This window comes from Ambystoma mexicanum, chromosome 9, assembly GCF_040938575.1.
Source record: "Ambystoma mexicanum isolate Mex_15411 chromosome 9, UKY_AmexF1_1, whole genome shotgun sequence".
NCBI classification, from domain to species: Eukaryota; Metazoa; Chordata; class Amphibia; order Caudata; family Ambystomatidae; genus Ambystoma; species Ambystoma mexicanum.
In genome coordinates, this window is record NC_090931.1 from 1,258,268,102 (window position 1) to 1,258,296,026 (window position 27,925).

At 49.1% G+C, this 27,925-nt stretch overlaps 1 protein-coding gene across 2 annotated transcripts in view; it reads left to right on the plus strand.

Moving 5' to 3' along the window:
* DDX18 (DEAD-box helicase 18) overlaps window positions 1–27,925 on the plus strand; it is a 199,173-nt gene that overhangs the window by 157,686 nt on the left and 13,562 nt on the right. For both annotated transcript variants that reach the window (XM_069616589.1, XM_069616590.1), the window contains exons 11-12: window positions 928–1,041; window positions 1,197–1,253. In XM_069616589.1, the coding sequence (XP_069472690.1) occupies window positions 928–1,041; window positions 1,197–1,253 (171 nt within the window). The remainder of the gene's footprint in view (window positions 1–927; window positions 1,042–1,196; window positions 1,254–27,925) is intronic.

Below are 27,925 nucleotides of genomic sequence, written 5' to 3' on the forward strand. Positions count from 1 at the left end.
CTCATCTCCAAATCTGCCTCTGCGGCCAGACTTTACTCCTCCACATCAGAAAAATAAGACCTGTTCTTCCCTTCAACACTGATAAGCACCTAATCTCCTTTGTAGTACGCTCAATCTAACTACTGTGCCAGTCTATTCTATTGCCTTACTGACTATGCTTTTTTATCTCTTTAACCTTCCCAGCTTAATCTCCACCTCCCTGACCCGTCTTCAGTTAGTCTGGTTATCTGAGACAAAGTATAAACTAATTTTTATCTTCAAAACTATACTGATTGCCCATCTCGCTCTCTACTTTCCCCCTCGCGCCACTCTTCTCACCTCTTTGCCATCTCTCGTGCACCATGCGATTCCTTGTTGTTTCTGCTCTCTTCCTTCCATTACTCTGGAATGCTCTTCCTCTCTGCACTACTCCCACTCTGTGTTTAAATCTAACCTCCTAGCTCCCCTCCTTTCTGAAGAACCACTTGCATAGCATTCTATCCCACCACATCTCGCTGTTCTCGTCTCCCCCTGCCACTCTACAACCACCCCATGGTACTTATCCTTAACCCCTTCATCCTAAAGCACTTCCTCCACTATCCCATTCATATATCATGCTCTACTTTCCTTGTCCCTAGTTCATGTCTCCCTCCTTCTATACACATCCTCTCACTCATTGTTACGCACACTGGTCCTCTGCTCTGTAAATCAATGTTAAAACGTTTTGTAAGCATTTTTGTCTCAAATTATTTTTTGTACCTGTAATTTGTATTCCATAACTATGTTGAAGTCAGTGGAGGAAAGTTGCAAAAAGAAAAACTTTCATGAGTCTTCTTGTTTATTGTGATGAACACCACTAATGTAATTATCCATCTTGAGATTCTTGAAAGAATTTTGGGTGCTAAATTGAATGTGGTTTGTACTAGTGTTTCCTTTTTATTTTTTAAGGAATATATCCACCGCGTAGGTAGGACAGCCAGAGGCCTTAATGGCAAGGGGCATGCTCTGCTAATTTTACGACCCGAAGAACTGGGCTTCCTTCGTTATTTAAAACAAGCCAAGGTTAGTGTTTGTACATAAATACTTTTATGTTCTACTTTTGTATTTTTAAAAGGAAATTCTAATATAATTGTGATGTCTTTGTTTTTATTTTGTTTTAAGTTTCTCTAATGTGTATACATTTGCCAACAAGTCTTGAAATTTAATTTTCCATGTAGGTACCGTTAAGTGAATTTGAGTTTTCCTGGACCAAAATCTCAGACATTCAGTCACAGGTAATGAAGATGTGTTTGCTTTTTTGGGGTGAGGTGGGGTTTGAAGCGGGTGGGGGGGGGTTGCGGGCATGGCAAGATACTGTGATCTGTACTGGTTAATCTGCAAAATGCCTCATGTTATACTGCTGTCACTCCAATAAACTTGCACCATAAATGTTAAATAATTGGAGAGGGGTGGTTCTGATGATGGTCTGAAGTAATATCAGAGTCCACCGCCTCAACCTATGTGCAATGTAATGCCCAGAATTCTGACCCTTCTGCGCATTAACACATGGTAATGTCGTTTTATTCCCCAATCTGGGATGGAAATGGATTTTGGTGTAAATTGGGAACAGAACAAATTTTTTTTTTTTTTTTTTTTGAACTACAGTATTTTGAAAATATTTACCTGCAGTAACGGTAATAACCTAATACAGAAATCTGGTCACAAAATCCACAAAAGCTGTGAATGAGAACTCATAGGTTGGTGCTGGGTAGACCTTCTCGAGCTTCCACAAAAATACCTGTGGTTCCTTCTAAAATCTTCAATGGAGACCGAGCACCTTTACAGGTCCTGGCAAGTTCTTACTGTTGTGCAATTATGCGCTGCCATTATCCACTGCCACCAGTCCATCTTGGACATGTTATGTCGGCAACAGTAAAGTTGCAAAAGGAAAGGTATAGAGGATAACCAGTATCCCAACCGCATTTCATTCTAAGGTAATAATGTGTGCAGTTTTAGAAAATATTCCACTAAGAGAGACAGGGTCTTCCAGCACTAATAGTCTTGGGGACGTATTCGTCTCATCAAGGGAAGAAGTAAAGCTGTCTGGTCAGATTGCAAATGATAGCACAAAGATAGGGTGTCCATTGACTTGTATAGTGGGAAAGTAACCAAAAAGAAAATCTTTCCTACAACCAGTCAAATGAGGGGTTGCGTCCGTAGAACCGGTCATATATTGTAATATACCAAAACCAGAATTAACATTTGGTTTATTGTCCGTTTCTTGCCTTGTTTTTAATCCATTTCATACAGCTAATCTCATTAGGTGTGTATTAGATTATATCTGGCATTTCAACATTGCAGTAAATTTGTCAGATTATTTCATGAGCCCAATTTAGTCAAGAAGTAGAATGGAAGCAAGCATTCCTATTGGGAAAACATCCCTTCCCCCACCCCTTCCAGTGACATCAGTGGGACACCTAAAGTTTTTCCTTTGCTTTGAACTTTTCCTTACTTTTGAAGGTAAGTGAAGCCCTTTTGCTTCACTTACCTTGCTAAGCTCATCTCTTTCGGGGGCACCAATCGGACCCCATGGCTAGCCGTGCAGTTCACCATAGTAATATTCTGTGTTTGGTTTTATCTGCAAACATCATCTTCTTTGAAGAGACACCTTGTGCCTCTAATTTTGTCTTTGGTAATAAATTTATGATTTTTGTTTTTGTAGTCTTTTAATAGTATTGTGCACTTTTGCATTTTACCGCTTAATGCATATTAGAGTAGTGTTGGGTAGAATGTTATTCTTGTATGATATTCTACACTTGTTGCTGGGCTGTTTTTTTACTCTGACTCCCCTGAGTGAGGGGGAACCCTCCCCCACTCATTCTTATTTTGTACTCTGGGCACCCCTTTTTGGGTTCTTTTGATGGAGCCTGCTTTCCTCACACTTTTTCTACGACATCTATAATTTCCTATTGCAGCACACCTCCCCTTATGTGTAGTGCTTCTGGAAGCTTGTTGAGCATCCATTTTTGGTTTAATCATTTTTCCTTGTGAAAACTGTTTCCAAGGATAGGGGGATACTTTTTATCCAACCTAAACGTTTCTTTGTGAGATCAGCACACCCCACCTTAAGTGTAGTGCTCTCAGAGGATACTTTGTAACCTTTTTTCACTTTTGTAACTTTTTAGTTACAGTAACAAATCCATCTGTGTTGCTGTTGGCGTGGTATTTATGATTTTTGTGAAACTTACAACGCAGGCTTTATTCACAGCTGCGGAAAAGGGCACCTGGGAGACCATTGATCTAAAATCATTCCAACCTTACTATTATGCCAACTCGCGATGGTTTGTTTTTTCTTGGTCCTTCTGCTTTGTTGGGGAGGGAGTCCTTGTTTGTCTTTTGTATTCGCCGTGATCCCTCTGTGAAGCCTGTCCGAAGGTGCCAGTGTGTCTGGTAGGACAGGAAACTGGGGAGTACGGGGGAGGGGGGGGCACCAAAACTCAGGTTTTTGTCATCCAGAGTGACTGCTTGCATCCAGTTTAAACTGGGCGCCTGGCTGTCCCTTGGGGACATTGAAACATGTATGGCTGGGTTCCTGCATAAAGGCAAGGGTCTTGATACTGAAGCGAGAGTTGACCACTGGAAGATCCATCCTGAAGAGGATGACGTCTGCAGCAACCTCCAGTGACCGCCTGAGCCATCTGATTGATCGCTGCTGCTCCAACCTTTTCCATACTACGGGGAAGCTCCAGACACAACTTCCTCCATTAGACTGGTGTGACCAACCAGTGTCGGATGACCTGCATTTTGAGCCATCCTACGACGAACTGCAACCTTCACCACAGGCAAAATTCTACTCGCTGAAGTCCCCTCTTCGAAATGCTGGACCGAGAGCAAGCAGAATCAACCTGGTGGTGACAGTTCTTCATTGGTGCTTTAAAAAGGGTGCCAAAACCACAGCACAGAGAAAAATCGGTTGCTGAGAGTTTCTTCACTCTACTGCGAGATCCATTCCAGTGCCCCTTTCGTCTGCCTGACCAAGAATCTGGTGACTGGGTCTGCTGCATCGTAGGAGTATCATGCTGCATTCTATTCTTCATGCTTAAAGTACTGCGAGACTCTTGGTAGAACTTAACTAGAGTTGCTCTGCTGCTCCTGTGTTGCTGGAGTGCTGATTCGGGTGTAGGAGTTTGCCAATACATGTTAGCTCAGGCCTAACGCCTGGCTGCCTACAGGGAACTTTCTCCAAAGCCTCTGAACCCTTTTATCCAACAAAGTTTACTTACTTGCTCTGAGTATTCTTCTAGAACTCTTGACTCTCTACAGCTAGTGCCTTGCTTATTTTTCCTCCAATCTGACAGACACTCTGTGCCTCTGTCTCTCTGTGCCTCTGTCTCTCTGTGCCTCTGTCTCTCTGTGCCTCTGTCTCTCTGTGCCTCTGTCTCTCTGTGCCTCTGTCTCTCTGTGCCTCTGTCTCTCTGTGCCTCTGTCTCTCTGTGCCTCTGTCTCTCTGTGCCTCTGTCTCTCTGTGCCTCTGTCTCTCTGTGCCTCTGTCTCTCTGTGCCTCTGTCTCTCTGTGCCTCTGTCTCTCTGTGCCTCTGTCTCTCTGTGCCTCTGTCTCTCTGTGCCTCTGTCTCTCTGTGCCTCTGTCTCTCTGTGCCTCTGTCTCTCTGTGCCTCTGTCTCTCTGTGCCTCTGTCTCTCTGTGCCTCTGTCTCTCTGTGCCTCTGTCTCTCTGTGCCTCTGTCTCTCTGTGCCTCTGTCTCTCTGTGCCTCTGTCTCTCTGTGCCTCTGTCTCTCTGTGCCTCTGTCTCTCTGTGCCTCTGTCTCTCTGTGCCTCTGTCTCTCTGTGCCTCTGTCTCTCTGTGCCTCTGTCTCTCTGTGCCTCTGTCTCTCTGTGCCTCTGTCTCTCTGTGCCTCTGTCTCTCTGTGCCTCTGTCTCTCTGTGCCTCTGTCTGCCTCTCCTGTGTCTCTCTGTGTGCCTCTCCTGTGTCTCTCTGTGTGCCTCTCCTGTGTCTCTCTGTGTGCCTCTCCTGTGTCTCTCTGTGTGCCTCTCCTGTGTCTCTCTGTGTGCCTCTCCTGTGTCTCTCTGTGTGCCTCTCCTGTGTCTCTCTGTGTGCCTCTCCTGTGTCTCTCTGTGTGCCTCTCCTGTGTCTCTCTGTGTGCCTCTCCTCTGTCTCTCTGTGTGCCTCTCCTCTGTCTCTCTGTGTGCCTCTCCTCTGTCTCTCTGTGTGCCTCTCCTCTGTCTCTCTGTGTGCCTCTCCTCTGTCTCTCTGTGTGCCTCTCCTCTGTCTCTCTGTGTGCCTCTCCTCTGTCTCTCTGTGTGCCTCTCCTCTGTCTCTCTCTGTGCCTCTCCTCTGTCTCTCTCTGTGCCTCCTGTCTCTCCTAGTTTTGCTAACCTTTACCTAGTTGGTATAATAACATTTATATAAGGGTAAGTGTCTTGACTGCTTGTGTGCTCAACGGTCTTTGTACTTTGCCCTTCTCCCTCCTAGATTAAGCCTGGCTGCTTAGCCTTATCTACCAAACCTTTTGGGTAATTCCGGAAAAATTCTTTGGAGCCCTGTGCACTAAAAGGGAGGTTTTTCTACAGTCCTACCATAGGTGGACTTTAGTGAGACTCCCTAACGAGTACTGTATACTCTAAAATGGCCATGCCACAAGATTCTGGCCTGTCGGGGAAAGATGCAGCTTTTGTGGAAAGTCACTCTGTGCGAGTCTGTGGGGGCTGCGTCTTCTGGACCCAGTGAACATTCGTGCCAGTGTGTGTCTGTTGCTGGGAAAATGTCCATGACTGGGGAGCGCCTGCTAAGTTTGCATGGTGCAGATCCTTGGCATCGGTAGGCTGGTGCAACTCCAGCCCGGATTCTGGATAAGAGTGGACTCCTGCAGCCATTCCTTTAATTGTTGGAGCCAAGACCCCTTAAGGTGAACCCCTGTCCCTCTGCAGGTCTAATGAAGGCCCGGGACATTGCAGCACGTCACCACAACGGAGGGAGGGGGGAGGGGGAGGGAGTGAGGGGGGGGGGGGAGGTGGAGGTGGGGTTATAGACGGGGAGGGGAGTGTTCTGGAGGGGGAGGGGAGCTTGCAGGTCCAGTTTCCTCCACGAGGGACATGATCCATGTTAGGCAAGATTGTACGCAGTACCCATCGGGTGCACAACAATCACCACCCTGACCTCCTGGCAGTAGTAACCCAACTTTTGGTATAAGTCTTTACTACACAGGTTGGTAGTGTGGACGAGCAGCCAGGCGTATCTCAAGAGGGGTCATTGTGAGCTGTAGGGGAGATACACAGAGGTTCACAGTGACAAGTATTCAAGCAAACACTTGCACACAGGGTTTCTTGCTAAAACAATTGTTAATTTATTTACCAGTCGGTTAATATAAGCCTTCTTCAGAAGGGAGCATTGTAAAACACCACACAAATAAACTTCAAAATTACACAATCTCTTCAGTTCAGAATCAGTAACTACCCATTTGGGATGGCATACAGCAGAGACCTACACCCACAGGTAACTTCAATTGCTAGGGTGCTTTTGACATTAATGTATTGCTGTTGGTATTCAAAATTAGTTTAAGAGCAAGTAAAAAGGAAAAGATAATTTAGAGCAAACAAGTTACCACAAATATTTCTTAAGCGGGCAAATACTTTCAGATCCCTCAGAGTCATTCAGTTAAAATAGGCCAAGCCAAAGTCAATAGGCAAGAGTCTATATGGGCTGAAGCACTTCTTTGAATGCAAGTAGAAAAGTCTTTGCACAATGTTTTTAGAAGAAAAAGATCAATCAATGTAGGGCCACAAGCTGTTAGACTTGGGAGTAGTAGAAGATGCAAGCAACTCTACAGCAAGAGGTAAGTTCTCTTAGACTTTGTACAGTACATTTAAAATGAAGAAAAGATGCAGTAGATGACTCCTGTTCCTGTTCAGCTCTGCAGGTCGCACTGTTCCTGGCGACAAGAAAGAGGATGTCCGGACTCCTGCACTGCATTGGGACGGTCAAAACTTGCAACTGGCAAACTTCACTTTCAGTGGCTGTTCAGTGTGTCGGCTCCTCCCGTCTACTGCAAATAGCAAGACTGTGGTTCCTAGATGTCGAAATGGACTTAACTTGCTTCTGGGGTCCCGCACTCTGTTGAGGGGGCTCAGGCTCGGTCAGTCCTGCTTCCTGGGAGTCTGGAGGATCTTCCTGGAGCTCTTGGCCAACTTAAAAGCAACGCACACAAACTGGTGTTCTTCTCCATGGCTCTACGGTTTCCAGCAGCAACTCTGTGGCAACTCTGTGGAAATTCAACCAGCTCCAAGATGGATGTCCAGGTGGCTTACTTTGGAGTTGATTGGGCCCAGCAACTCAAGGGGAGAAGTCATCCTTGCAGGGGCTTCTCTGTTGATGCAAACTTGGCGTTTCGGCACTGCAGCAGGGCTTCACCGGGCAAACCAACGGTCCAGGAGTTGCAGCAGGCGTCCTCAAGTTCTTCTTCGGTTCCTTCGTCCAGCGGTTGACTCTGCCTTCAAAGCCAAAAGACATTTTATACAATTGTCTCCCTTTCATTCCAGCATAGCTGTCATTCACCCAGCAGGGTGGCTGTCCTTGCCGGACAGCCAGCCAGCCAATTAACAGAGTGCATTTGGGTCTCCTAGGAGACTAAGCACCAGGAGTTTCGTGCACCTCCCTCATTTCCTGCCTACCCTAGACTCTCGGGCGCAAGAGGCGGGTTTCTCTCAGAAACCCCGCCAAATGCAGAATGAACAAAGAGACCAAACCTGGTTTGACGCACAGAGAAACTCTAGAAGGACCTTCCAACATAGATCTGGCAAAGAAGACCACCAGTCTCCATTTTAGCAAAGATTGCTAGATGCCATTTTGAAAAAGATGGCTCCCGTGGTTACTTCATTAGAGCTGTAGACAGTTGCGGTAAATGCAAACCTAGGTAGTTCAAAACAAAACCACTGCCACCAGCCAGTCCATTGAGAAAGGGGTAACATAAAACAAGTTACATGAGCATTTAGACACAGGGGATACTAAGTAACCCCTCCAGCACTCTATTGTAAGATAGGGTGTGCTGGGTCTAGCAAGTACAATGCGAAGTAAAGTCTGTTTTACTTTACTGCTCTGCGAAACAGTAGTTTATCCCAGAGAAGGTATTTAAACCTTGGGAAATTTGGAAAACTTCCCTGTGGCACTGCACTGAAGGTGCTTTGTGACACAAAAGATGATGCCTATGGAGTTGGTTAGACTCCATAACCAAAAGAAACGGTGTATAAAATCACATTAAAATACATGAGTGGGAAAAAGGGTAACACTCTCCGGGTAAAATAATGAAAGTCCTCAAAATCCAGAAAAGTTGCTGGGGGCCTCTAAGGTGGAGGGAATTGGCACATTTTTGAGTATTCTCCCTAACACGCGTCTTGGCAGGGACTAGGCCCCGGCTCCCTGGGCGACACAATGCAGATTCCATGGGAGGGCATGACAGCCTATGCTTTTCCGCCCACACCCCTAAACCCCAAGGTACTCCGCAAGACAAAGGAGACTTGTCACCTCAGCATCATAGTGATAGTGCCATGGTGGCCGGCGAGACTGTGGTTCTCCGAATTGCTCACCTCTCGGGCCGTCCACCCATTCACCTTCTTCTGGGCCCAGCACCTCTCCTGTCCCAGCAGGTGGGCATGGTTCTCCGCCCGCTCCTCAGAAGCTAGCCTTTGCAGTGTGGTTCCTGAACAGATAACTCTCAAGCACCTGAACCTATCTCTGGCTAACCCAGAGGTCATCCACGGTGCTAGGAGCAAGGCCAATAGGAGCCAATACAGGAGTAAATGGAGGTTCTGTCACTGGGCCGATTCTAAGGAAATCAACCCCCTGACTTGCACATTGCACAAAGTGCTATCTATTTCTCAGGACACCTTGCCCACTCAGGCGTGCAGTTGGACACTTTTCGCACCTATCTTGCGGCCGTAGGGGCCTACAGAAATTCGGAGGAGGTCTTCTCTTCTTCCAACCCGATGGTCAGGAACATTTGGCGGGCCTGTCCAGGCTTTACCCGCCCATCAAAAAGCCACACCCTGTGTGGGACCTCAATGTGGTGATGGGCGCCATGGCGCACACAGCCTTCGAGCCAATGGCGTATGCGGACATCAGACTGGTCACCATCAAGACAGCTCTGCTAGTAGGTCTCACATCCGCTCGCCGAGTCAGCGAGATCCAGAGATCTGGTGGCTTCAGAACCCCATGCCACTTTCCACAGGGATAAGGTGGTCCTGCGGACTCACCCGGCGTCCCTTCCTGAGCTACCCTGTGTTCCATCTAAATGAGGAAATAGTCCTACCTACATTCTTCGCTGACCCCAAGGATGAGGCTCAGTCTTGCACTGTCTGGATATCAGACACGCCGCTCTGAAATTCTATCTGGATAGGACCAAGGTCTTCCGCAAGTCGGCCACACTGTCACCTTTGGGGGGGGCTCAGACCCGGTTATCAGGCATCCAAGACCTCCATCGCCAGGTGGATGGTTGTGGCCATCAAAGAGACAAATGAGGGGCACCGGAAGCCGCTGCCATCAAACATGCACGCCCATGCCGTCGGGGCGAAGGCCACGGCCATCGCATTCTGCGGCAGATTCCGTGGCAGGGCAGCTACCTGGGCCACCCCTTCAGCTTTCTATAAGCATTACGGTTTGGATGCCGGCTCTAAGTCAGACACAGCCTTCGGACAGGCGGTTCTAAGGAACTTGTTTGCGTAAGGAGGGTCTCCGCTCCACCCTAGGGCTACATTCAGTTGTAATCACCCATACAGTATGAAGGAAAGGGGATGGGGCAGGAACGTAAGAGTTATTACAAGTTACTCACCGTAGTGGCTAATGTACTCTTAGTCCCCTTTCCTCCATACGTCCCACCATCCTCCTCCCTAATACTGGTGTCATTAAATATTGTTGACGCATCAATGGGGACTGAGGAGTGACGCCGGTGGGTGGAGTCAGGGTAGCGCATGCTCCCGGGCTGCACCCTTCTAAATTTAAAGGGGAAGAAGGTTTTTCTGGTGAAAAAGGTTCCATCTCCCGTCCCTAGGAAGGGACACCCATACAGTATGGAGGAAAGGGAACTAAGCGTACGTTAGTCACTACGGTGAGTAACTTGTAATATATTGAACAATGGATGACAAGAAACCACCTCCTTCTGAACCCAGATAAAACTGAGATCATGGTGTGCGGCAATACTGCCCTTGTTCCGCAACCACTCCCATGGCCTGCCACCCCCGCCCCTCCACCCCCTTCTTTCAAAATAGTCAACCTTGGCTGCACTATGGACTCGTGCCTAACCCTCTCCCATCAGATCAATAAAGTATCAACATCCTGTCACTAGCACCTCAAGCTCCTAAGACACATTTTCCCTTATCTCACCTATCCCAAAAGACTTGCGGTTATGTCGAGACTGGATTATGCCAAATCCTTATACATGGGAGCACCGGCATACCAACTTAACACACTCCAAAGAGCCCAAAACACAGCCGCCAAACTCCTTCTTGCTCTAGGACACAGTGATCACATCTCCCCACCCTTCACTGGCTCCCTGTGGGACGAAGGGCCACTTTCAAAACCCTAGGCATTACCCACGAGCACTGCACAAGACCGCCCCAGAATTACCTACAAGAGAAGATTAAACTCTACATCCCATCACACACCCTAAGATCAAGCACTGCCCTCTTACTTGTGATTCCAGCCTCCAATTCAGCCACGATTGGAGGGTCCGCCTTCTCACCCTTAGCTCCAACTCTGTGGAACTTGCTCCCTCCGCACATTAGACACAACCAAGACTACATGGCCTTCTGCAAAGCTCTAAAAACCTGTCACTTTCCGTAAACCTAGGACCATCTAGGGCCGCTGAAACCCAACATCATAGACCATGATGTTAATGACACTACATTGGAAAGTTATTACAGCCTGCGGACAAATGTTCGAGGAGATATCGAGCAAAGAGATCTCAGAAAGCAACCAATAAGTCACCAAGACAGAATTAATTAGGAAATGGATACCACAGATGGCAACCTTGGGGTCCTGCAGGCGCCAAGATATGGAATTGCTGACTCTCCGCTGCCTGAGTCTACTACACAGGCCTAGTAGCCTCTCGCGCCATCTAGCCTATAATATCCTTTCTCCATACCTTGTCCCAACTACATACCTAAGATATGATCCCTCCTAGACGCTGAAACATCCAGACTACACTGCCTGCGTCCAGCCTATCCTTTAGCGTCACTGCTTCGATGTTAATACGTTGGTGTAAAATAGCTCCTGCCCTATAACTAAATATCCTGCCTAATCCTATCCTGCAACCCACCATAAACAACCTGTGAACCAGAAACCGGGCCCTGAGATGCATAGTGCTGAGCCTAAGAATAGGAAACCTCTGACCGTGCAAACATACCTTACTCTGCTCCTAGTTATGAATCTACCTCCGAGTGCAGCTACCGCGAAACACGAGGACGACCACTACCAGCTCATTCAGATCCAGAATGTAATCCTGCAGCAGTGGGCTCATAAGAATAGAACATCCACTCCAGACACTAACCTCTCCCACCACTATGCTCTCTCTACACTTAACACAAACACACGATAGAGCGCAGCTATACCCCACGAAACAATCGGCCTAGCTGCACACTCAAACATCCTTCACAGGCCTAATGCCGCCAGAATATAGTCTCAGACTAACCACCAGACTGCACACATTCAACTGATCTCTTACTACCATCACACCTAATGTTCGGATGCAGCTACCATCAGGCAAGCTCATCAGCTGCTCACATACGGATTGCACCCAAGCACTCTATGCTACCCTACTCACTTGACTGACCTGGACTACGGTCACCAAGGGCGTTCAACCCACAAGCGCTTTGAGATCCTACCAATGATATATAGAGCGCTGTATAAATGCCAAATAACATAAGGATTCTATCTGGAAATTATAACCAGTATAAAAGTACTTGGAAGTTAGTGTTGTAACTGTAACAATTGCTAGTGCAAGCCACTACTATTTAAGCAATGGAACTTTGATTACTGCCCTTTTCCTGTAACAATTGTGGTGGCGCAAGCCACTACTATCGGAGCAGTCCACTTCAAAGTGTATGTTGTTACTGTTTTACTATTCTTAACCGAATGAGGGTAAACCCTTACCAATAGGATTTTAGCTACCTTGAGTAGCAGATTGTCATTCTTAAAGTGTTTGATTGGGTTTTGCTTTACTTATACAGATCTAAACCAGATGAGTTAATACTTGCCTTTGAGTTGTGTGTAGCCCCACTTAAAAATATATAGGTCTTGCTCACCTTGAATAGCTGCTGCTCTTTTAAACCTGTGGCACTGGGTTGGATTCACATGCTCATGAGTATTCCCCGTCGGGCTGGGAATCCTCAGTGAAAGAAAAAAATGTTTGTTTCATTTCTAAACTGTCTTTCTCCTATAAACCAATCACTGAGCTCTGGGTCATACTGCCCCCAGCCAATGACTGCCCTCTACCTAAGCACCTCCTCTGGCAGCCATCTTCAGAACTTTACGGCACGTTCAAGTGTTGGGAGTCGTCCTGCTTCAATCTTTTCTGTGTTGTTTTTTTTTGGATAGGAGAACTCTCTTGGTCAATCGAGCAGGCTCGAACGCTTATTCTTCCGATTAACGGGGACCTGTTTTTCGGCATCTTTCATCGCCCATCAAGGACAGAAATCGTTGAGTGTTCTTCTTGGAAGCTTCCAGAGGTTCTTCAGGCCTACACCACATGGATCATGTTGGACGAGAAGGACGTAGCTTCCCTCTTCAAGCTTTGCTCCGACTGCGTTTTGTGGAATGTGTACATGGACGACAAACCTTTCCAGTGTCCGTGCTGCTTGCACCCGACGCATAAGGAAGAGGACTGTGATTTGCCGAGGCTTCACGAAGAGTACAATCAACGATCGACACCAGTGGTTGGAGTCGTGGCTGCAGACCAAGGCCTCTGCCCCGGGTGGTACCCAGGTGCATGCCTCTCCCTGATCCTGCAAACCTAAGCTGGCTTCTAAGTCCTTTGAGGGCGCTCCACCTGTGGGGGCTCAACATAAGGCCAAGTACTGCAAGTCTGCTTCCGTTGGGGTTGCCGCTGCTGCCGGTCCTGCGACGTTCAGGGCGCAATCCTCGTCCTCATCCCCATCTGCATCGATCTCCAGTCACCACTCTGGTTCTTGGCCCAAGAGGAAGTTGGCTAATCCGGAGAAGGCCAAGCAGGGTATGGTGTCCGGCCTACCTGCAACAGAGAAGGCCAAAGGAGACTGACCCGGCCCCAAAGGAAAAGGCCAGACCAGGCGTCTGACCCAGCCATGAAGAAGGGCAAGCAAGACGAGGGCTCCAGCCTTTCCGTGAAGGCACAGGTGTGGCGTCACTCTCTAAGTCCGTAGGGGCGGACCCAGCTCAGGGTACCCCGACGACAGTCAGGGTGTCTTACTCCCAGGAGGGAGGCTTCGAGCAAGCCTTCTGAAAAGACCCCGGAGACGATGACTATGAGGGGGGACGTCTGAGAATCACCCCACGATGGGGGGCGACTATGGGGCTACAGTCGATGGAGACAGAGGGCCCCAAGATGAGGGCACCTAGCCCCAGCCCCCCAGGTACCGCAGAAGGATCTTTCACTGGACATCCTTTCGACCCGCCACATGCTGGTGCCAGAGATACAGAAGAGGATGCCATCGGACCCTCCCCCCACCCCTAACAACCCCAGCCCCACCCCCACTCATCAGTTCCGGCCACCACCATTGACACTAGGGGAACTGCCGGCTAAGAAGGGTAGGGTGCATCCAATGCCTCCATGCCACCCTTCGCCTCCCTTTCCCCCAAGGGAGATGGAATCTGACACAGCGACAACGGGTACGGATGACTATGGCGGGATGGGGGACCTCCCGTCCCCTCCGCCCAGGGCCTCCCTGCCTGATGAGGTAGGAGCCTTCCATGCAATGACTTTTCCAGCTCATGCCGGAGGGAAAGGAGGAATTCTTTTTTTTTTTTTATATCCGCACAGGGAGGCGAAGACTAAGACCATTTCGGTCCAACTCCGGGACGATGTTTGGGATGAAGGGCTGGCTCTGATAAAGAACCCCTCGATGCCCCCAGCGAAGAGAGATCTGCTTGAGAAAAAGTACAGGATGCCGGACTCCGCACCCAAGTGCTTGCGGTCTCAACCTTCACCAGTCTTGGTGGCCGCAAGGAAGAAATAGACGAATTTGGCGGCGTCTTCATCTTCCACCCCTCCGGACAACTAGGGGAAGAAATTGGATTCTATGGGTAAAAAGGTTATCTATGCGGCGACTACAGTCAAGGCGGCCAACGCCCTCGCAATCGTGGCCAGATTCGACTGGGCACTGTGGTTTAAGCAGGCACCGCTCCTGGACTTCCACCCGATAGCTAGCGGGTAGAGGCTTTGGAGATCCTTCAGGAAAGTGAGGTGGTGTCAGACCACCCCATCACGGTGGCCCTTGACATTGCGGACACAGGGTTCCGCCAGATGGGAAACAGCATTTGCCTTCGCTGTTGTGGCTGGCTCAGGGCCACCAACTTTAGACAGGATGTCGAGACAAGGGTTTTGGACATGCCCTTTGACGGGGACAACCTGTTCAGGAAGGCTGTGTATGAATCCCTCCAGGCCATCAAGACGACACGGAGACGGCACATGCCCTAGGCACGCTATAACCATAGCGACTGACCTTTCGTTCCTCAGGAGGGAAGTCTAGCCGGTCTTCGAAGGGTTTCGGCAGGGGCTCCTCTTCTTACTGCCAGCCCTCCCGGCTCGACCCAGGAAGCCAACGGGGATTGCTCCAAGGCCTTTGTGGGCAGACTCCATCGTCGGGGACCGCAAGGCGGCCCGTCGACCTCAAAGCAAGATTGAACCAGCCAGGACGTCAGGGCCCCCACCGGTGCACCCCGGTGGGAGGCTGGCTGGTGAACGTCAGCATGTGGAAGGCCATCCCCATTGACCGTTGGGTGCTGGACGCGCTCGCCCACAGACACACTAAGTTCCAGCAAAAGTGTCCTCCAATACCACTGATGGCCCAGCAGGAAAGCCACATCCCTCAGCTGCTGCTGGAGGTTCAGGCCATATTAAAGAAAGGGGGCGATAGAGCTGGTGCCAAAGCGGCTGCAGGGCTCTGGAGTTTACTCAAGGTACTTCCTCGTATGAATAAAGGCTGGGGGGATGGAGGCCCATTTTCTACTTACGACGACTGAACAAATATATGAAATCCCAGAAGTTCAGGATGGTCCCCCTACAGCACGTGCTCGGCCAGCTGTAGGAGGGAGACTTTCTGTTGTTGGACCTAGAGGACGCTTAATCTCACGTCCCATCCACAAAGGACACCGCAAGTTTTTGCGCTTTGTCGTTTAAGGGAAATATTACCAGTTCAAGGCTCTTCACTTTAGACTGAAGTCGGAGCCAAGAGTCTTCACCAAGTGCCTGGCGCTGGTGGCGGCCCATCTACGACTGCAAAGGATCCATGTGTACCATTACCTGGATTACTGGCTCATCCAAGCCAGATCAAGGGACGTCGCAGTTGACCACACGGCGAAGACCGTCCGCCTGCTGACGGAACTGTGGTTCTTGGTGAATTATGCAAAGTCCTGCTTGACTCCATCGCAAGACGCGCTGTTCCTGGGATCCAGAGTCAACATGGTGGCCTGCCTGGCGTCACTGTCGGAGGAGAGGATATCTGCCATCCTAGGCGAAGTGCAGCAGCTCTTGACACTGAGGGTCGCCACGGTGAAGACCATAGAGTCGCTACTCGGCATGAAGTCGTCATATACCTGATCCGGCTCTGCAGGTTGCGTATGCACCTTCTACAGAACTTCTTGCCACCAGTTGGGTCCAGGTGTCCGCAGGCTTCCAGGACAGGATTGCGCTCGACGAGGAGTTCAGTCGAGCAATAAGGTGGTGGGGCTTGCGCTCCAATATTGTTATGGGCACGGATTTCCGGAGCCCCCCATCCCCGTACCAGCGGGCGGTCATGACAGATGCCTCCCCGGAAGGATGGGGAGCCCACTCCGGACGTCTTCACGCCAGAGGCCTGTGGCTGCCGGAGGATAAGACATTACACATCACCGTCTTGGAATTAAGGGCAGTGTTTTGGACCCTCAAGTCGTTCCTGCCGTCCCTCAAGGGCAAAGTGGTGAGGTCTTCATGGACAATACCACCACAATGTTTTACATCCGGAAACATGGGGGCACCAGATCCCCAGCGCTCTCTAAAGAGGCGCAGGACTTATGTCACTGGGCCGTCGCCCAGGGGATGTTCCTCATTCCGTTTCACCTAGCCGGAGTAAAGAACACAGTCGTGACTCTCAGCAGGGAGCTGTCCTCTTGCCATGAGTGGGAGCTTCGCCGGGACCAAGTGGACAAGCTTTTCCTCAAATGGGGCAGTACCCAGAATGATCTGTTTGCGACAGCGACAAACTCAAAGTGCCAGAGGTTCGCCAGCAGATTCCCCCAGCCAGGGAGCATGGGGGACGCATTCTCATTTCCTTGGGAAGGCATGTTTCTGAATGCGTTCCCTCCATTGCCGTTACTCCTTCGAGTCATCAATCAACTCAGACGGTACCGGTGCAGGATGATCCTTGTCGCACCAGCGTGGCCGGGGCAGATCTGGCACCTGGACCTTCTCAGCATGTCCGTGTCCCCTTCAGTCAAGCTGCCAGTAGTCGCGGATCTTCTCGACAGGGAGGGGGCGCAATTCTGCACCACAACCTGGGTCACTGAACATGGAGGCCTGGCTCCTGCAGTGTTAGAATTCAGTGGCTACGATCTTCCGGCGGCCTGCAAAGAGATTCTTGCCAAGGCCAGGGCGTCCTCTACCTTAAAATGCTACGGATTGGCCACCAGGGGGCGCACGGATGAGTCGCCTCTCCGTGTGAGCGCTCTACACAGGGTCCGGAAAGTGGCAGTGAGCCCCCACTTCGAGACCCCCCCCAGAATTGGTTTTTGAGCGAGAGACGTGGGATGGTGTCCCCCCCACATGAGAGAAAACCCGGAGAAAATCGGAGGCGGCATCGTGGTGAAATCAACATCGGCACTCTGAGGCCTTCGCCGTGGCGTGCGTCCCGCGGAACTTCCAGCCCAGGCCTGCGTATACGCGGGAAGAGCCGCCTTCTGCGACTGACCCGGCGCACTTCTTGGAGCTCCGTGAGGAAACTACTGTGCACTACCGCTCACTGCGGCTGGGAGCCCCCTCTGACACCCCCGCCGCGGCACGGTAAGCGGACCCTTCGTCCCCCCCCTGCATCGCGGGGCAGCTGTCCCCTCCACTGCTGGTCTTTGCCGGCTGTCCTCAGCCTGACGGCACGGTGGGGCCTCATCCTCCTCCCTACCTACCCTCCAGGGGGGCCCTCTCCGGTGTTGCGGGAACGGCACTCGCTGCCTGAGAGGTGATACGCTTTAGCTGCGCAGCCGGTGAGGAGGGTGAAGGAGGACTCTACGAGTACATATTGGAACAAAACTCGAGAGGCCCTCAAGAGCTGGTCCTTCGCGCGGGTGCTAACGTTACATCAATAGGAGGCCGCTAGGACGTTTTTCACCCTGCCAAGTGCCCTTCATGGACCCTAAGACCAAGTTGGCGAAATACACGTTTTCACAAATTGCCAGATCCCCAGGGCCCTCCTCGATTTCTACAATGTCGACAGCAGGATCCGAGGCTGCCGCGACCAAGGCGGATGTAGCTGATTTGCTTGCCGAACTGAGGGGCATGCGAGCAGATATTGGTAACAGGATAGATAAGATCACGCAGAGGATGGACAAGATGGACGACAGGCTCGAGCAGGTTGAGCACAACCAAACATCTCTGAACGCACTGGAAGCACAGATGGATCACCGCATTGCAGACATATCGAACAGAGAAGACGAATTGCGCCTTAAGATCGACGACCTCGAAAATAGGGAGCGTCGTAACAATATTCGAGTCTTTGGTCTTCCTGAGAAAGAGGGTGAAACCGATCTAGACCTGAGGCAATCGTTACACACTATCCTGAAGCTCCTCTACAATGATGACTCAATTGACGTACCTAAAATTGACCGAATCCATAGGGCTGGAGGTAGACCGGGGGCCCCGAGATCGGTCCTGGCTCGATTTCATAACTATGCGGACAGAGCACGAATCTTGGACAAGGCCAGAAACGCCCCACAATTGTCCTTGGAGAACTCCGCTATTTCCCTCTACCAAGACTTGTCATCCCTCACACTAGCAATGAGGAAAAAGTGCTCTCCGATCACGAAAATGTTGAAAGACAAGGGTGTCAGGTACCGATGGGGGTACCCATTCTCCCTCACCTTCGAATGGGAAGGCTCGACATTGAGACTTGTCACGGAGAAAGACATTGTTGACTGTACGTCAGACCTGATAGGTTCGCCGGAAGGTGCCCCCTCTCATGAGGATCAAGGAACATTTGGTGGTGAGTGGAAAATCAAGGCTTCACGGCGGAGGAAGATCACAGGTTCTAGGAAATTCAGAAAGATGAACACCTCCCAGGACATGGAACACTGACAAGGTGCCTGAAGTGCTTTGGCATACCCTTGGGTAAAAGGTAAACTGGGCAAATTACTCCGCCGAGGGGGTTACGAACTCATGCATAAGAGTCAACCTCCTGCTATGAGACTTCCATAGATGGCCTGCAGGCCAAATTGTGAAAGGTCACTTTCTCCAAGTGTGAGGTATGTTTAGCTCTGTTTGTCTCAGACGCTCGGAATGTGATATGGCGTAATACTCACGTTGCACTAGCTCCTGGGGGAGGGTTGATGACTCTGTTATTGAACCATTGTTATTGTTAGGTGCACACAAAAGTTGGGGCTCACTGATATAAGTGACTTTATTATGGTAGGACCGCCTGTTTTGCGGTCTCCACTGGTGGTCCGAGTTCGGCTGGGTGATGTCAACCTGGGCGAATCGGGCGCCGAATGTGTTGGGGATGGGGGGGGGTGGGGGGTGGGGGAGGGGGAGGTTGAGAAACACACACTTTGCATCAATATTGATCCAACAGACACGCAGACGCACCTTGGCCACACTGGAGTCTATGGTATGCATCAGACGATTTGGTCGTCGGCCTCCGTGGGATTTTCTGGGATCCACTCATATAATGACGACCCATGCATAACGATGGCCGACAGGATATGTGCCGTGGCACAGATGGAATGGCCGCCCACGATCACTAACTACACCTACGATGGCACTCGCACCCCGTAGGGACACATTACGCATTTGCACACTCAACGTCAAAGGCTTGAACTCTCCCACAAAACGATCAATGGTGGCCAGGGAATTCAGAAGATCGAATGTAGACATCTTGTTCCTTCAAGAAACGAGATACCGGAGGGGTGAGGAGAGAGCCATCCCGTCACGGGAGATTGGGCTCGCCTACTGGAGCTCGGGTATATTGAAAAAGGCAGGGGTGGGAATTCTGGTTCGCAAATCACTCCGAATGACAATTCTTGACATATGGACGGACACTGAGGGTAGGGCGATCACGGTTGTAGGTAATATAGGGGGCATAATAATCACTCTGGCCACGCTCTACGCACCCAATCAAGGGCAGAATCGTTTTCTTCACAAAATCTCCGAAAAGGTCTTTAACATGGCTAAGGGGCACACGGTCCTGGGCGGGGACTTTAACACATGGATGGACAGCTCTATTGACAGGCAGACCAGGGCCGACGCATTAGACCCGCCCAACACTCGAACCGAGGCCGAAATTAAGTCTACCCTTGATCTTTATGGCCTTGTAGATAGCTGGCGACATCTACACCCGTTGGACAGAGGTTTTACCTTTCACTCCCTCCCCCACGACACACTCACACGCATCGACTATATTTTTCTCTCCAACGATCTTCTACCTGTGCTGCAAGCTGCTACTATATATCCCTCCGCATGGTCAGACCATGACATGGTTGCAATTGATATATCCTGGGATGAGCTGTCACCCCGCAATACCAAATGGAGGTGTAACGAATCCCTCTGGGCTGACCCGGTCTTTAAGGAGACCTTTGAAAAAGAGATCGAGCAATTCTTTCCCATTAATGATACAGGGGAAGTAGGGGAAGGTAACTGTGTGGGAAGCAGCCAAGGCTACTTGGAGGGGAACCCTTATAAGGGAAGGGGCCCGAAGGAAAAGGGAACGTGCCCTGATAGAAAGGGGCATTAGGGAGAAGCTTGCCGTGGCTCAGAACTTGGCGCAGACCACCCCGTCTGACAGACCTAGGTACTTAACTGAAGCTAAACAACTCAGAGAAGAATTGAGGATTCTTATTGCTGGCAAAACAGCACAGACCTTACAGTGCCTTAAGCAAAAATATTATGAGAAGGGGGACAAAGCAGATGCTCTGTTAGCAGCTCGCCTCCGTGCGCAGAGAGCGGAGAGATGGGTTGATCGAATTGAGAGGACTGATGGCACTCTGATAGATACGACGGTCACGTCCCCGAAGGACATACAGGAGGCATTTGCCTACTTCTATGAAGATCTATATATGTGTGACCCTCCTCCCCCTATAGGAAGCGTAGACGCATATCTTGAGGGAGCGCGTCTTCCCACCCTCACAGGTGCGGAGGCCGAATCCCTAGATACTCCGGTCACTGAGGAAGAAGTGGAGAGTGCCATTAAGAGTCTGAAAATAGGGAGAGCCCCAGGGGATGATGGATTTACACCGGGTTTCTATAAAGCATTTTCCACCCTCCTTGCCCCCTTCCTAGCATCCTTGTTTAACCATATTTTCAATACAGGTCAGGCCCCCCCGTCCTTCTCTCAGGCCCTCCTGGCTGTAATTCCTAAGGAAGGTCGAGATCCCAAATACTGTAGTTCTTATCGACCCATCTCGCTTCTTAACATAGACGCTAAGGTGTATGCTAGAGTCATTGCGGCTCGACTCGAGACATATCTTCCTAGATTGGTACACTCTGACCAAGTTGGCTTTGTTCTTGGCAGGCAGGGCGCAGATACCATGCGGAAAACACTCCACTTACTACACGAGGCACAGGGAATGAAGGGGGACCCATCTCTTTTGTCGTTGGATGCTGAGAAGGCTTTTGATAGTGTCCTGGGACTTTTTAGAAAGAGTGTTGGTGTCATATGGGTTGGGACCGAAACTCTGCCGCGCCATTAAAGCATTGTACACCTCCCCCACGACATCGGTGGCGGTGAATGGAGGATATTCACGCTGGTTTCCCCTTGAAAGAGGTACGAGACAGGGTTGCCCATTGTCAGCAATATTGTTTGTGATGTCCCTTGAACCATTGGCGCAGAAACTAAGAAGTGACGGTAGAGTTAAGGGCATCACAGTGGGAGACAGGGAGTACAAACTGGGGCTATACGCGGATGATATATTGCTTCACTTGACCGACCCCTTAGATTCGATCCCAGCTGCGCTTGATATAATTGAGGAATACGGTGCATTGGCCGGCCTAAAAATCAACACAGGGAAGTCAGTCCTCCTCCCGATTGATAAGAGTAGGGATTCCGAAATCGTACGCTTTGCCCCGCTAGGAGTCCAAGTCAGCCTCACTACACTCCGTTACTTGGGCATTAATGTCACCCGCGACCTTGACTCCTTATATGGAGCTAACTTCCCACCACTGTCACACGCTCTACAGAAAGATAGCCAACGGTGGTCCAAGCTCACAATCTCCTGGATGGGCCGTTTAAATGCCATAAAGATGGTCTTTCTCCCTAAGATATTATATTTGTTCCAGATGCTCCCCGTTAGGATGCCCCCGGAATACTTCATGGATGTGCGAAAAATGTTTTTGTCCTTCCTGTGGCAGGGCCAGAGACCTAGAATTCCAAGACCCTTACTCCAGCTCCGCAAAGACAACGCGGGAGTATGCCTCCCGGACATGGAAACATATTACAGGGCGGCGCAACTTAGAGTTCTTGTCCCACACTTTAGGCAACGTTCGGAACCCCAGTGGATAGCGCTGGATAATTATCACCTTCGTCCCTTTATTGTACCCGAATGGTTATGGGTCCCCACATACCAGTTGCGTGAAAGAATCAGATCCCACCCTATCTTAGGTACGCTATGGGCAATTTGGAAACCAGGCAGGAAAATGATGGGAGTCACGACGTGGCCATCTCCCTTGGGTCACCTTTGGTCACCAGGGATCCGAGACGCAATCCCAGAACCGGGAAGCTATGAAACGTGGTACCAAGCGGGGCTGGAAAGAGCGGGCCAATTATGGCGCGACGGAACCTTTATAACCATACAAGACCTCCAGGAGGCGCTTGGCATAGGCACGCTCTCAGTTTTCCTGTACTTGAGACTCAAAGGGGTTATGACAAGGTCAATCTGGAAGGACCAGCTGCAGAGGGATCTTACCCCATTTGAAACAATCCTTGATCGATGTACGGGCTCCAGTGGTCTGATAAGCGCTATGTATTCGGCCCTTATCGAGATTGATATCTCCCCCTCATTGGTGCTTAAGGGCAGATGGGAAGCAGATATGGGCAGACAAATCTCCGAAAAGCTGTGGCTAAACATCTGCAGACGCACTGCGAAATCCTCAATATCCTCCAGTACAAACTCCATGCCATAAAACTTTTGTATAGATGGCAGTACGACCCGACCAGGCTTGCCAAAATGTACCAGGGGGTTAGCCCATATGGTTGGAGGGGCTGTGGGAAGCGGGCTGGTTACTGGCATATGTGGTGGGGGTGTGCCATGGTCCAGACCTACTGGTCAGAGGTTCTTAGCTGGATCAGGGATCTGGACGATGAAGAAAGGGTGAAGCAGCCAATGTTCATCTTGTTTGGTCTGATCGAAACAGGGGACGAAGTTGTAAAAGCACCTAGGATGGTACAAGGTTTACTGATGGCTGCACGAGCCTGCCTCACTATGGTGTGGAAGAGGCCCAAGCTCCCTGGTAAAACTGAATGGCTTGGGGTTGCCCAGACTCTCTATAGAATGGACTACCTGACCGCCGCTTTACGCGGAGATCTTACTGATGTCGAAAGTGCCTGGTCTGAGTTCAGAGCCAAGCATGCCTTGTAAAGACAATGTGTGCAGTATATTGTTGCGATTTGTGCCAATAATGATAACAAACGAAGATTTTTGTTGTGGCGGCTCCTTGGGTCATGTTATGTGTCCTGGTCGGATATCATATTTATACTCGAAGCTTTCTGGTGTTGTCTCATTGTTTAATGGTGTTTCTCAATCACGTATTTGGAGATATTAGAGAGGGGGGGGGAGGTAGGGGGCGAGACTGGGTTTTGTTAATCTTATTCATTATACTGTTTAATTTTCAGGAACTACTGCATATGATATATGAAGATGGTATTTGTCTTACATGCTCCCTCTAATTATTTACTGAAAAATTTCGGATGTAAGTGACTGTTGAGCTTGTACAAAATCAATAAATATTGAATTTAAAAAAAAAATGCTACGGGCTCAAATGGAAGCGCTTTACGGTTTGGTGCCGTTCACAGAAAATTAACCCCCTCAGGGCCATGGCCCCTCAAGTATTGCTGGATCTACTGTCATTGGCTAAATCGAAGCTGGCTCACGCCTACAAGATTCATCTGGCATCTAGCTCCCTCTACACCAGATCTCCGGGACGGTCTTCTCTTTGGTCGCACCGTCTGGTCAAGGAGTTCATCAAGAGTCTGTTCCGCTAGTTTCTGCCGGTGAAGGCTCTGGCCCCGGCATGGGAGCTCAATGTGGTGCTGACTAGGCTCATGGGGTCTCCCTTCGACCCTATGCATTCAGCTGCGCTCAGGTTTCTGTCGTGGAAGACCGCTTTCCTCGCGGCATCACCTCTGCAAGAAGAGTAGGTGAGATCCAGGCCCTGTCATGCAAGCGGCCTTACTTGACTTTTCACAAGACGAGGGTGGTGCTGCGGACGCACCCCATCTTCATGCTCAAGGTGCTGTTGGAATTTCACCTCAACGAGCCCTTGGTGTTACCTGTGTTTTTTCCAACTCCTTAGTCACTGGCTCAAAGGACTTTGTACTCGCTGGATGTGGCTGGAGCGCTGAAGTTTTGTGGCCCGCATGAAAACTTCTCAGCTTTTTGTGAACTTTGGTCCTGGAACCATGGGAAGGCCCTGTCAAACGCTTCCATTTCCAGGTGGCTCTCCGGCTGTATCACTCACTGTCACCGGTTGGCAAACCGACCGCTGCCTGGCCGTCCGCGGGGTCATTCTACCAGAGCGATCCCTGCTACGACGATGTTCCTGTCTGGTGTGCCCCTGCTGGACATCTGCAGGGCTGCTACCTGGAGGTCAACGCACACCTTCACGAAATTCTACTGCGTCGACAGGGATTCCAGGGAGGAGTTAGGAGCCGGACAAGCAGTGCTGCGCAACCTGTTCGCTTGAAGGTTAGCCTGGTGAGGAGGTAAGAGATTGCTCCTCGCCACCTTCCATGGTTGTGCATGTGTGTACTGCTATGTATTCTTTATTCATGGGCATGTGAATCCATGCCAGACCCCATGCTGGAGAAGGATCAAGTTACTTACCTGTAACTGTTCTCCAGCATGGGTCTGGCATGGATTCACATGCAAACCCTCCCGCCTACCCCTCTGCGGCTCTTCTCTTGGTCCTACTGCCTCTTTGTGCTACCAAATCTGAAGATGGCTGCCAGAGGAGGGGCTTAGGTAGAGGGAAGTCATTGGCTGGGGCAGTATGACCAGAGCTCAGTGATTGATTTATAGGAAAAAGACTATGTGAAAGTGAAACTGTTTTTTTTTCTTTTACCGAGGATTCCCAGGCTGATGACTGGGAATATTCATGAGCATGTGAATCCATGCCAGACCCATGCTGGAGAACAACGGTTACAAGTAACTTGTTCCTTCTTTCTTACCTTAGAAACTGTATTGTACACTTAATTAACTAGTGGGTAGCGGATAGATATACATTGTGTCTTTCTTAAAGTGTAAATAGGTTTTGCTTTCCCTGAATTGCTTAGTGCATTCTAAAATAGTTGTTTGTTCATACTTCTCATTGAGTAGCTCAAGACCCCTCCAGAAAGTATGAGTTACATTATTCGTTTTGAATTGTGTTCTGCAAAGTAATATCTGTTACAAGGTGTATACTTGTAACATGGTTTGTTTGAGTGAATTCTGTAACTGAATGTCGCTGCAGGACTGACCGTCTACTACCCTTGAAATAATGATTGTATTCTAAAAGTATATCTAACCTGGTTTTACTCCCCAAGAATAACTGCCATTCTGAACGTTTTATAGGTTTGGCTCATCTTGCTTATTGTATTCTAAATAGTTAGCGCTTGGTCTGTGAAGCCTAGGTATTGTTGTTTTTTATAATTGTGTTTGATCTGTTACAGTTCTTTCTGCCCCAAGATTTATCTTGGCCTACTTGCATTTAAATAAACCCTTTATTTTTACAATACATAGTGTCAGTGTTTCTTTGGTCCATATATATGCTACCATTTTTTTGTAACAAGCTACAGCTCTCTCAAGATGAGCCTGGCTGCTCTGTCCATGCCACACACGTTCTCAGGTAGTACAGCCTTATACTAAGAGTGGAGTTTATGTACTGCCTCAGATAGGGTTTTATGAAGCCCTTCATTAGACTTTAGAAAACTGTCCTAACACTGTGAACTAGCCGGACCCAAAGACCAGACTTTTGAAACACTTAGCACGACTTGTTGGCTCAAACCAACACTTTGCAACTTCTTAAGAGACTCCTATCCTCCAGAAAACACTTGTATTGGGCCCCGTGACTCTTGGGGCCCTTGACGCTAGGTAAGGACTTTTTAAGGTTGGTTAGCTTATTCATAATGTTTTATAGGATGTTTTATTTCCATTCTTCTAAACGGTTTAGTTCTCAAAGTTTTCATTACTTACCTGGTTCTATTCCTACACTTTGCTACACCTACAGCATATTGAAAATAGTGATATTTTTTCTGACCAATACATATAAAAAAAACACCAGTACAAATCCGCAGACCCAACATTGCTTTTGAAGATATTGACACCTTAACTGAGCTCATACACCTAGAAAATGTTAATCGCACAAAACCGTAGACTCCATCTATTTCCTATCATTCCTTTATCCTGGACACTTGAATGTAGATGGTTCAATTGCTGTTGTGTGGCAGTGGGCCTCCCTCCCACGCTCTCAGGCCTCCCTTGGTGGTCCTCTTCCCCCTTCCTCCCTTCTCACATCACCAGGTGAGGCCTTTGGACGGCTCCGCTCTGGCGAGTCTCATCCTTACATGTGTTCTGCTCCTCCAGAACTCTGATGGTCTACTTTGCCTCCTTGTCCCAAACTGGCAGATTTTGTGATCATTCCTTGCCTCTGGCTCCTTTCCTCTTCTCCTCAAGCTCTACCTTGTGCACACCTTGTGCACCCTCTGCTTTAAGTGCAGGTTATCCTGTTCACTTGCTCTTAATGTACCTTTCTCCTCCCAAGCTTCCTCCTTGCCTGTCCTGCGCACTTCTCTCCCCGGCCCCATGTCTCCTCATTCTGTTACTGCACTTGCACAATCTGAATTCTCACGACTTAGTGGGAACAATTCTTTTTTTTTTAACACCCCCTCTTGTCTTGATGAGTACACCTTTTGCTATATAGGCACGTTACAAATAAATAAAATATTGACTGGCCTATACAGAAAACCAACGGGGTCGAACGCTCCCCTGCATGCCACTAGTAGCCATTATAAGAACCGTATTTTAAGTATACCTTATGGGGAGTTCTTGTGACTCAGAAGGAATTGTTCAACCTTGCATTTTTTGAAAGACAAAGTAAAATCACTGCAAAGGGATTTAGAGATCGGGCATACCGAAAAAGTACAGAAGATGCAAAGGGAGGGACTCCTTGTAACCAGAAATCCGAAAATATTAAAGGAAAAAGAGGTTGATGGCAAGGTTCATTATTACCGTTGATGGATAATTTAAGTGTCGGAACCATCATGAATCGACAATGGCATGTGCTAAAGTTGGACAAAATATGTTGTGAGGTTCTGGCAAATAATCAGAGTATTCATTATAGACGATCCACCTCTTGTAAAGATTTGCTTGTCGAGTTTTTTGCAAAAGGAACCCACACTTCCTGGGGCACAGTGGATGCAAGTTTCTGGCCTAGGCTTTAATACATGCACAAAATGTAAAGCCTGTCAATTTGCATTCAATTTGCACTCCATTGCACTACGTATTGTATCTTCTGATGGTTGTTAATCTGCTTAGAATCACAAGTTGTGCATATAGTCCAACAGAATCCCAGTGATTTGACCGAAGGGAAAATTATCGAGGCTGAAATATCCGAAAACGAAATGTTCGAATTACCAAACACACGCACACTCCCACCCACACCACCAACATGCACAAACCCCACTTACCTTCACCTTCACGCTGGTTCCTGCAGCGCCAGTTCCCTTTCACTTCTGTGATTGGGAACTGGCGCTGCAGGGTCCTTTTCTTTCTTTTTTTTTTTTTAAACGGAGGGCTGCGGGGGTGTCCCCCGCATCCCCCGCTCACTATACCATAAAGTATAGTGAGAAGGGCAATGCGGGGGTCACACTCGCAGCCATCAGTTTTTTTTTTTTTTTTTTTTTTTTTTTTTTTTTTAATGCTACCACCAGAGGATCGAACATTTGGTGTTCGATCGTTGGGTGGTAGCCTTTTTAGAACGTTTGATTGTTTCGACCTTTTTTTCGGTCATTTCAACCTAAACCGTCCAACATCTAGTGATAATCGCAGAGTATTGCATCTTTCTTCCAAATATCGAAAGGGGACGTCGACATGGGCGTGACTGTAACACTATCCCTAACGTGTAGTGTACCCAAAATCCCTTACGCTTCGAGGTCCCTCAGATTGTTTTTTTCCACCCAGATAGCTGATCGCCTAATGCGGAGCTCGTACATTGCAAAGTTATTTTTCATTATCCATGAAAGTCGTTGTTTAATATTCGTTCATTCATCATTGACTACTTCAGAACCTATGCTGAAGACTACAGATTTTAGCGGCTGGTGCTTCGGTCGACAGTGTCAA